Source organism: Nicotiana attenuata, chromosome 11 (assembly GCF_001879085.1).
Source record: "Nicotiana attenuata strain UT chromosome 11, NIATTr2, whole genome shotgun sequence".
Classification (NCBI taxonomy): Eukaryota; Viridiplantae; Streptophyta; class Magnoliopsida; order Solanales; family Solanaceae; genus Nicotiana; species Nicotiana attenuata.
The window spans coordinates 26,176,152-26,187,468 of NC_031999.1; the positions used below are offsets into that span (position 1 = coordinate 26,176,152).

General features: G+C 43.8%; 1 protein-coding gene across 1 annotated transcript; it reads left to right on the plus strand.

The window, feature by feature from the left end:
* Positions 8,908-10,703, plus strand: LOC109234772. Its single transcript, XM_019400833.1, has 2 exons — positions 8,908-9,666; positions 9,954-10,703. The coding sequence occupies exons 1-2, from the start codon at positions 8,908-8,910 to the stop codon at positions 10,701-10,703; spliced, it is 1,509 nt and encodes a 502-aa protein (XP_019256378.1).

Consider the following 11,317-nt stretch of genomic DNA (forward strand, 5'->3'; position numbering starts at 1 on the left):
TCAGGTTTCGACTCAAGCTCATTGACCCTTAAATTTTTGAATTTACATCTGGCCCTTAGGCTCTAACACGTTTGGTCGGTACGACCTTTAATATGGGTTGGCGACAGTGGCTCTTACACATTGGGTCGGTATGACCTTTTATATAGGCTGGCGGCAGTGGCTCTTACGCATTGGGTCTGTATGACCCTTTATATATGCTGGCGGCACTGGGCTGGCGGCAGTGGCTCTTACGTATTGGGTCGGTATGACCCTTTATATGGGCTGGCGGTAGTGGCCCTTATGCAGTGGGTCGGTATGACCCTTTATATGGGCTGGCAGCAGTGGCTCTTACGCATTGGGTCGGTATGACCTTTTATAGGTTTTATTTTTCCCTCGTTAAGGACTTTTTGAAATTGTGTTTGCCTGACTCTTCGACGATTTGGTAAAAACCTCGATTGTGAGTCGTTATATGGTGATGCATGAGCACCTTGGGAGGTTTGGCTCGGTGGCGTAGTATCTCGAAGCCTATAGTTTGGAGCTGACATGGTTGAAGCTCTTTTGCCTATGTCGAGGGTAGCCTGTTTAACCTGTTCTTTTCGAAGTACATTCGAAGTAATTGAAGGTCTGTGATTTTATAGCAGCGCCGGGCATCCCCGAGTCGTGTTAGTTTGGCTGGTACAACCTTGTGACCGTAGTCGTTGTGTTTGGACGGAGCATTTCAGTCCCCGAGTGAAGTAGTTTCGGTGTCTACATCAAGGGTATGCCTTTTTAGGGGTCTTAAAAGTTCGATATATAGCCTTAACATTAAGATCGGGATAATGCCTTTTATAAGGTCTTATATATTCTTACATGCCTTTGAGGTCTTACAGTTTTGGTTACTTGGTACAAGTATGGTTCATGCCTTGCTTGAGGTCTTACAGTTTTTGTTGTTGCCCTGTATAGGTCTTACAAGATCGAGGCTGCCCACATGGGGTCTTATGGCCTTGGGTTTTTGACAAGTCGATGAAGTGGTGGTTGGTGATAAACCTCGAGATATTGGAGGTTTCTTGACGCCAGTCCCCCGGTGTTCTGAATACCGGTCCCTAAATGTTCGAGAGGCTTTTGATTCAGGGGCCATTTTTTAAACTTGATATTGCCTCATTGAGGGCTTACGAGTTTGAAGCTCCGACCCGGAGGTCATACGGCTTCGAGTTATTGATGCCAGTCTCCGAGTTTTCGGGACATTTTTGGCTCTGGAGCCGTTTTGTGAACTTGATGTTGCCTCATTGAGGGCTTACGGGTTTGAAGCTCCGACCCGGAGGTCATATGGCTTCGAGTTGTTGACGCTAGTCCCCGAGTGTTCGGGACATTTTTGGCTCTGGAGCCATTTTTGTAAAAAATACCGAACTCCTTTGAAATGCGAAATGCTTTGATTGAGGGGAAAGTATTCTTCGATTACTTGGTACAAGTATACACGTTTTCGCTGTTAAGGGCTCGATTATTCAATACGGGCACGGTTCGGCTTTGGATCGGTACATCATTTTCCAATCGAGACCCCATTTAGCGCATCTTGGCTTCTCTAAGGAGGTGTCCTTCCGGAGGGGATGCCCCTAGTATTCGAGGTTTATTGAAAAGAAGTCTTGATCACTTGTTGAGTCTTCCTTAGGTAGCATATAGATGTTGCCTCGTTAAAACCTTGCCGGTAAAACCCTTCTTGGGATAAAAACCTGATCAAAGGAAAAGAGTGCAACGTATGCTTTTGGAACCTAAGACCTTCGAGTTTGAAAGAGCTTCAGCCGTTTTGATCGGATACCTGCACTCAGGTTAGTATAAAATGTAGCTGAAAAAGGGAGATGATCATACCTTAGTGCTGACGACGCTTCGGGCCTCGATATCATTCGAGCGCTTGTTATGAAGACGTAGTACGGTCCTTTGTTTTGTTTGGTCGGGCATCGATGAGAATGTAGCTTGTTATCTTTTATTTTACTTTTTGCTTATCCTTTGGCTCCTTCGATGGTGGAGGTATTGGTGTCGGTGCAATATCGTGCTCCGCGAACATCTCTTTTGCTGCATATTGTTCTGCGTAGACGGTTTTTATCCCATCTTTTGTCGGAAATTTCATCATTTGATGGAGAGTGGATGGTACTGCTCTCATGCAGTGTATCCATGGCCTCCCGAACAAGGCGTTGTACCTCATGTCTCCTTCGATGACATGGAATTTAGCATTTTGGGTTGTGCCGGCCACGTTGACTGGGAGGGTGATTTCCCCTTTCATTGTTTGGCTCGCCATGTTGAACTTCCTGAGGACTCGAGAGGCGAGAACGATTTGGTCAAGCAGTCCGAGCTTCTCTACCACCCTCGACCTGATAATATTGGCCAAACTACCTGCATCCACAAGTACACGTTTAATTTGAAATGTATTCACAACGAAAGAGATTACCAATGCGTCGTTGTGAGGCTGAGACAAGGTCTCGATGTCCTCATCGTAGAATCTGAGGGTGTCCTCAGGTATGTAACCTCGAGTTCGCTTTTCTCTAGTGATTGATATTTTTGTTCTTCTGATCACGGGTTCTCGTGGAGCATCGATGCCTCCTAAGATCATGTGGATGACATGATGTGGCTCGTTTGTTTCATTCTTCTTGGTCACCTCTCTTTCCCGGAACTAATTTTTTGCCCGATCGCTAAGGAATTCTCGGAGGTGGCCTTTGTTGAGTAGTCGGGCTACCTCTTCCTGGAGTTGCCGGCAATCCTCGATCTTGTGACCGTGTATGTTGTGAAATTCACACCCCAAGTTGTGGTTCCTTGCGAGGGATCTAATTGTACAGGCCTTGGCCACCTGGTGTCTCTGATTTTACTGATGGCGAATACGATGTCAGAAATATCAACGTTGAAGTTCTATTCCGACAACAAGGTGCCTCTGTCGGCCCTGTGTGGCTATCAAACCTAGCTCTGCTAACAAGTCCCCAAGGATTCAGGCCTCGATTCATCCTTCGGTCATTACGGGGATTCCGACAAGCGGGGTGCCTCCGTCGGCGCTGTGTGCCTATCAAACAAAGCTCTACTAACAAGTCCCTGAGGATTCTGGCCTCGATCCATCCTTCAGTCACTGCGGGGTATGTTGCGCCTTGGGGCGTTTCTTCTATTTTCAGTGTATGGTTGGTATCTCTCTTTATTTGGCTTTGACTCCTTTGCCGGAAGCCTGCTAGGATATACCGAGCCCGAGGAGACTCTTAGTTTGTCGTCTTCGACCCTGATTTTTGATTGGTATCGGTTGTGGACATCCGACCATGTCATAGCGGGATACTCGACTAAGTTCTGCTTCAGCTATTTTGAAGCTACCGAGCTCCGCTCGTTCAAACCTTGAGTGAAGTCCTGCACTGCCCAGTCGTCAAAGATTGGTGGTAGTTCCATTCGTTCCATTTGAAAGCGAGATACGAATTCTCGCAGCATCTCGTTCTCCCTTTGCTTGATTTTGAAGATGTCGGATTTCCTTGTAGGTACTTTGATGGCACCAGCATGTGCCTTTATGAAAGAATCTGCCAGCATGGCAAATGAATCTATCGAGTTTGGGGCTAGGTTGTGATACCACATCATTGCCCCTTTTGAAAGCGTCTCTCCAAACTTTTTCAGTAGGATGGACTCGATTTCCTCTTCCTATAGGCCGTTGCCTTTCACTGCACAAGTGTAAGCAGTGACGTGCTCGTTGGGGTCCGAGGTTCCATTGTACTTTGGAAGGTCGGGCATTGTGAACTTCTTTGGATTGGGTTTTGGGACCGCTTCCTATGGGAACGGCTTTTGCACAAACTTCTTCGCATCTACACCTTTCAGAAACGGGGGTGCACCCGGAATTTGATCGACCCTAGAATCGTAGGTCTCCACCTTCTTGTCGTTGGCTTCTATCTTCTTCTTGCCCGAATCAATCCTCATTGTGAGGTCCACGAGAATCTTTATGATGGCGGGATCGGTTGCCGACCCGTTGTTGCTTGATCTTTCTGGTACCTGTTCGGCTCGGGGAGCCGTTTCCGGTGCTACCGTGCTTGGAGTCTTTTGGTGGCTTTGCAGCTGAGCAATCACCAGCTGTTGTGCTTGTAACATTTCGAAGATGATGTGAAGGCTAACCCCTTGTTCTTCCTGATCTAGGATTTTTTGAGCTTCTTGTTGATCTTTCTGGTATATCCTCCTGTTGGTGTGGGAGCTTATTTTGACGTGTTGAGCGTTGCACGAGACCACGTCCATCGGAATTGGTTCTGGTGCATTTTAAGGTTTTCGTGGTGGTACACCAACACCTAGAACATCCACACCATTCTCGCTATGATCCTCAATATTGTTGTTTTCAGGTGCGCTTACTGATTTAGACATTTTGACCTTAAATCAAAGATCTTGGAAAAGAAAAAGTGTGAAAGGTAACTTGCGTTATGGAGTGAACCAACAAGAAAAAAATTACTATTATTTGTAGCCCCACAGTGGGCGACAAACTATTTACCTTGAAAATGGTAATTACAATTATATTTTGATTTTGTGGTTCCAAAAATATGCGATCTATTGTTATGCTAGTTGTTAGGCAATAGATGCTAAGTGAAAGACTAGAAAATAAAAACTTGTAGATAATGTAATAACCAAACTGAATGGTCAGAAATCGAGGGCCTTGAGCTGACGTATATGGGGCCTCGAGGTCGAGTCGAATGCCCGGCTCAGGGCAATCGAGGGAGGAGTAACAGTTATGAGAGCTACGATGGTGGCTCTTTATGATCAATAATGAGCAATAAATGAAGAACAATAAATAGAACACTATGAATATAATCAATAAATATAAGTAATGAACTCAAGAGAATATGTTAGAAAGCATAGAGATTGTTCTTGTATATTCAATATTGTGTATCAATCCTCTACCTTTTTCACAAATCCTTTCCCTACAAGGCGATTTGGAGCTACAGTACCGTGCCAGTGGCAATATGGCCACAGCGCCGCCGTCCACCGGTGGAAAACCACCGGACCACAACCAATCGACGCGGAATTCAATTGCGCACCACCTCCAATAAACCTCATCCCTAAATAATTCCTCAGCAAGAACAGATCTTCAAATTTCTGAAGGGACCACTGTTAAAAAAAATCGCCAAGGAGTTTCAAAAATTTCCTAAGCAAATTCTGGCCTTCATCTTCTAATTCTGAATCGTGGAGATTGTTCCCCACATCAAGACGCACCTCCCCACCAATTTTCAGGCAATTCCACCGTCGGAATCTCCATCAACGACCAACTGAAGTTTTCCGGCGAGCAACAACTGAACATGCAGATTGTTCCAGCGGCCCAATTGGAAAACCAAAGATACAAAAATGTTCCTCTCGATCAGGAGAATGTGATTGCACATCCAATTTCACCTGGGTATCAACCAATTCAGTCGAATTTGATTTATAAGCTCCCACTGTGCAAGTCCAAACTGTTCGACAAAATTCCAACCTCATTTCTGGGCAAATTGGGAGCAAACCAGCTATTGGAAACTCTTCAACAACACCTATAGAACATATCTGCCATGTTTCAACTCTTTCCATCCAAGGAATTGAGCGTACTGATCTTCTGACGACTGCTGAGCCAAACCAACTGGCCGGCCATGGGGTTCCGGTGAACCAAATGGCTCAAAACCAATGCCAATCTACTCCCTCACCTCAGGAGATCATGCAGGATCCATTAAACCAAATATTACACGAGCCAATTGTGTCGAATATCCAAAAAGGTATCCCAGTTCTCTATTTTTCTGAAAGTGGTTGACGAAATGTCACTCCCACTTCTGGCCTAATTGGGAGCAATTTAAGCACTGGAATACCTTCAATGGCTCCCAAGGATCATGTCTACAAAGTTCCAAGTCATTTCACCAATGCAATCGACCATCACGACCAAATGCTGAACTCAGGTGAGAGTGAGTTGGCCGGACATGGTGCTCCGATGAACCAATTGGACCAAAACCAATGCCAACTGTTTTCTGCACCTCAAGAGATTGTTTCAAGCCCTTCAAACATAATTGTAAGTGATCCAATCTCTTCGAATTTTAAATTTGGTGTTCCCGCGCACTGTTCATTCACAAGTGTTCGACCAAGTTTCAATCCCCCTTCTAGCCTAATTCCAACTACAACTTTTATTGGAGATCATTCTCTTGTGCTTAAGGAAAATATCTGCCAAGTTTCCAGTCAATCCACCCAAGAAATCAATTCCCCTGGTTTTTTGAATCCTCCAGTTATTGCTCAGTTGACTAGGCAAGGAGCTGTGGTAAACCAAGTAAACCAAAGCCAATGTAATAAGGTGCCTGCTGCTAAAGAGGCTGGGCCCACCCCTTCTCTACAAAATCCAATTCCTCCCCATCCCCACTCTGGATCCCCTGCAGTTCCTGCAATTGATGCTCAGGCTGTGCCCATAATTGAGCACCTTTCAAAAGGGCAACTGCATGCCAATGATGTAGTTCCACCAACTCAACAAGCTCACACCCAACCTAACCCAACTCCAAACCCAAATAACAAAGCACCAATCAAGATATCATCCAACTTTGACAGACCAAACAATCCCAAAAAAGCGCACACACCCCCTCTCAAAAATGCTGCACTACCTGTTCAACCTAACAAACAGGCCCCATCTGATATCAACCCTCCTACTAATCCAAACAATAACTCCACCAAAAACAAACCTGTACTCAACACACCACCTACACCTCCTACAGTCACTCATTCTTTTGTCAACAGACTCAGGGCCAGACATGAGTCTGAAATCCAGCCAATATCCTTTACCTCTCCAAAAATCACCACCAAGGAAGGCCAGTCTGTAGTTGTTTTCAAAAAGGAGGATTATATGGTTAGATTTGCAAACAGATGCAAATTTACCTGTGTGGGCAAATTCTCCAACATAATGCCTAGAATGGAAGTTATTAAGAAGAGCTTCATCGCCCAAACAAAGGTAAGAGGAGGTGTCAAGATTGCACACTTCAATGCAAGGACAGTCTACATAGATTTGGACAATGATTCTGGTGCCCAGAATCAGCCCAAACAACAGATGTATATCCAGGGCCAAATGATGAAATTGGAAGCTTGGACTCCTGCATTCAAACCCAATGAGGACTCACCTATTGTACCTACATGGGTGGTTATTCCTGAACTCCCCTGGCACTTGTATTATATGGAGATCCTCACCCCTCTGTTATCCCCTATTGGCAAAGCCCTGTATCTTGATCTAACATCATTTCAGAAGACAAGAGGCAGTGTAGCCAAGGTCAAAATTCAGATTGACCTCATAAAACAAAGGCTTGTTTGTCTTGGCTATGATGAAGAACAAGATGAGAATGGTGATGGAGAATGGCTAGAGGTCCAGTATGACAATGTACCTGCTTATTGCATTTATTGCAGACACATTGGTCATTCAGAATTCATTTGTGAAGTTAGACTGATGGATGAAGAAAAAAAGAAGAAGAAGGAGGAAGAAATCAAAGCAGGTAATCAGAAAGGCCCAGCCAAAGAAGTTGCAAGCACATCCAAAGGTATTCAAGGACCAACAAATAACAGTCAGGTACAGGAACCAAAGGAAAACCAACAAGTACTGCAACACCAAAAAGATGCAGAACACCAAGACAAGACCAATGAGCACCCAAATGATAATTGGCAAACTCAGAGAAGAAAAAATTTCATAGGCAATTCTCAAAACACCAAAAAACAACAACAAGTATATCGGCCAAAAGCTAATTCAGGGCAATAGAATCAGACAGCAAATAAATCAGGTATGACTTCTGTCAATCCTCCAGCTCAACTGGAGAGGAGTGAAGATTCTGGTGCCCAGAATCAGCCCATCCCCCCTGCTCCCCAATCTTTATATGTTTCTGTTGTTGCTTTGGTTGAAGGAGATAAGGAGATTTGTCTGGAGAGACCTAAATCTAGACAGGAAGGGGTTCCAAATGGGGAGGGGATTCCTCATGTTTTGCATGAGTGTGCTAGTGCACATTTGAGTGACCATAGGGAAGACCTCACAACTCCTGCCACCACAGTTCAATCTGTCACAGTCCCTGCAAATACCAATTCCACTGATCCACAGATCCATAATCATGCCACCTGTGAAAGTTCAAGCTCAGATGATGAACTCTTTCAGTATCAGGATGCTAATTTGAGAAGTTTGGCTAAAGGAAAGGCTCAAATTGTAGCAGACTTCACCCTTCAGACACCAAAATCCAAAAACAATCCTAGCCAAAAGAAAAGGCAGGCTATGAGAAAACAGAACAAAGGGATCAGCATCAATGAACCTTCTGCATATCCAATTGTTCCTTATGGTCATCAAAGCCCTACAGCCACAAGTGGAAGGAAAATTGCTTTGAACTCTGCAGATAGATCACAAGGTTACAAAGATCCTGATCCAGACCCCTCTTTGTCCCAGCCATTACTAGATACTGCTGATCAACAAAATAAAAAAGGAAATGGTTCTACTATCCAACATGAAGATGCCTTAATCAATGTTATGGCATCTACTCCTATTGAAGAGTGTCCACTGAACAATTCTTCCCCAGAATTGGATGAATATAGGCCCCTCCTCTCAGAAGATGAAATGAGTGGAAGTATTGAAGAAGAGAATGAAATCAGTGATGTCCCTGAGGATGATGAGCAGCACTATGACTTGCTTGTTGAGGCAGTTAATGGTGCCTACCAACACTCTGATGTCATTGATACCCAAGGCCTCTCTCCCAGAACCTTTAACCCTTCACCAAGAATCACCAGAAGCAAAGCAGTTGGGAATACCCCTGCACCATCCAGTTCCAAAAAACCATCCTTGTTTTAATGATTAGTATACTTACATGGAATGTTAGAGGTATTAAAACCTCTGGTGCCATGGAGAGACTAAGAACTCTAAAATAAATCCACAAAATTTCTTTCATAGTTGTCTTGGAACCTTTCCTGGATACTTCCCACATCAACCACTATAAAATCCAAATGTCCATGCAACACTCAGCCTCAAATGTCAATAATCAAATATGGGTCTTCTGGGACCAGGAATGTGATGGTACTGTCATTGACCATGATGAACAACAGCTCACAGTGAAGCTCGGACATGTTGAAGCTGCAGATCCTTTCCATCTCACTATTATCTATGCCAAATGCAAAATTGCTCTGAGGAGACCTCTTTGGGATACCTTGAGAACTAAAGCCCTGGCAACCTCAACCCCTTGGTGTGTCATTGGGGACTTTAATGTCATAACATCCATTGAGGAGAAGATTGGGTGCATTCCATATCAGATCAACAAAAGTTTGGAATTCATTAGCATGATTGAAGACTGTGGACTCACTGATTTAGGCTACTATGGACCTAGGTGCACATGGTCTAATGGTAGAGGCCCTTGTTCAATTGTTTGGAAAAGACTTCACAGAGGTTTAGTCAATGATAGTTGGCTTGCATCCAATCCTGCAACAACCATCACCCATTTGGCATCTGCAGGCTCTGATCACTCTCCCCTTCTTATGAAGCTGAATGTCAGAACTGATAACTCCATCAAATACTTTAAGTTCTTAAACTGCTGGACTGAAAATGATTCCTTTCTTCCCCTGGTTCAAGAGGTCTGGAACATTCAAGTCAGTGGCAATCCTATGTGGGTATTCCATCAGAAACTTAAAGCCTTGTGTTCTGCTTTGTATAAATGGTCTAGGCAACAGTATGGGGACATTTTTCTCAAAGCAAAAGAATATAAAGAAAAGGTCAGAAAGGCAGAGGAAACTTGGGCCCAATCAACTTGGAAGCAGATTGAATAAAAGCACATGAGCTCACATCCTAGTATATCAAACACTTGAAAGTGGAGGAAGCTGTTTTGAAGCAGAAAACACAACTTCAATGGTTCAAGGATGGTGATGCAAATTCCAAATACATTCACAGTCTAATCAAGGGTAGAAGGAGAAAGCTGTATATTCACAAAATCTAAGATGATGAGGGAGATTGGATATATGGTGATGAGTCCATTGGTGAAGCTGTATGCAATCATTTTCAGAACATTTTCTCAGATCCTGGAGGAGTCATTAGGGAGGACCTCTTGTCTTGCATTCCATCACTGGTTACTGAGGAGGATAATGACAACCTAAACAAAGACCCTACAATGGAGGAACTCAGAACCACTGTCTTCTCAATGAGCCCCACCAGTGCTGCTGGTCCTGATGGTTTCAATGGGAAATTTTTCCAACATTGCTGGGATATCATCAAACATGATCTATACAAGGTGGTGTTGGCCTTCTTTTGTGGTCAGACTATGCCCAAATATATGATCCAAGCCTGCCTTGTGCTTCTTCCTAAAGTGGAATTCCCAAACACTCTTTTTGAATTTAGACCTATAAGTCTGAGCAATTTCTTGAACAAAATCATTTCCAAAATCCTCTGCTCCGGAATTGCTCTCATTTTACCTAAAATCATCAGTTCCAATCAAACAGGCTTTGTAAAAGGCAGAAGCATCTCAGAAAACATAATGTTGGCTCAGGAGATAGTTCAGGGTATCAAAAAGCCTAATATAGGAGCCAATATTGTGATCAAATTGGACATGGCGAAGGCATATGATAGGGTCTCTTGGTCATTCACTTGCATCATGATGAGAAGATTGGACTTTAGTGAAAAAATCATTGACATGGTGTGGAGGACATTGTCTATAACTGGTACTCTATCATTGTTAATGGCAACAGATGTGGCCTCTTTCACTCCACCAGAGGTCTCAAGCAGGAGGATCCTTTGGCCCCTTCTCTGTTTATCATAGGAGCAGAACTCCTCTCAAGAATGCTAAACAACCTCTCTCATGACCAGTTTTTCAATGTCTTCTATATGGAAAAGAGAGGACCTCAAATCACACATCTGAGTTTTGTAGATAATGTGATCATCTTCACTTCAGGATGCAGAACCTCATTGCTAAAGATCATGGCTGCTATCTTGCAGAAGTATGAACAGATTTCTGGGCAACAAGTTAACAAAAATAAAAGCCACTTCATGACTGCTCCTTCAGTGTTCCACTATACAAACAAAAGAATTCAGCAAATCACAGGTTACACTTGGAAGGAATCCCCCATCACCTACCTAGGCTGCCCTCTCTACACAGGCAGAAAAAAGATTGTCCACTTTAATTCCCTCATCTCCAAAGTAGCCAGCAGGATCAGAGGCTGGCATGGAAGGCTCTTATCCTATGCTGGAAGAATGACCCTGATCAAGCATGTACTACAATACCTCCCAATTCATCTCATGTCTGCAGTATCACCTCCTAAAACTATACTCAGACAAATTGAAAAGCTTGCAGCCAATTTTTTCTGGGGAATGGAGAAGGATAGGAACAAGTATCATTGGGCTTCATGGCAAAAACTAACTTTTCCAAAGGAAGAG

Bases quoted from the DNA above. Each gene is read 5' to 3' on its own strand.
- LOC109234772 (XM_019400833.1), top strand. From the start codon at position 8,908: ATGTCCATGCAACACTCAGCCTCAAATGTCAATAATCAAATATGGGTC. The intron at 9,667-9,953 runs GTCAGAAAGGCA...AATCATTTTCAG, and splicing joins CAAAAGAATATAAAGAAAAG to AACATTTTCTCAGATCCTGG.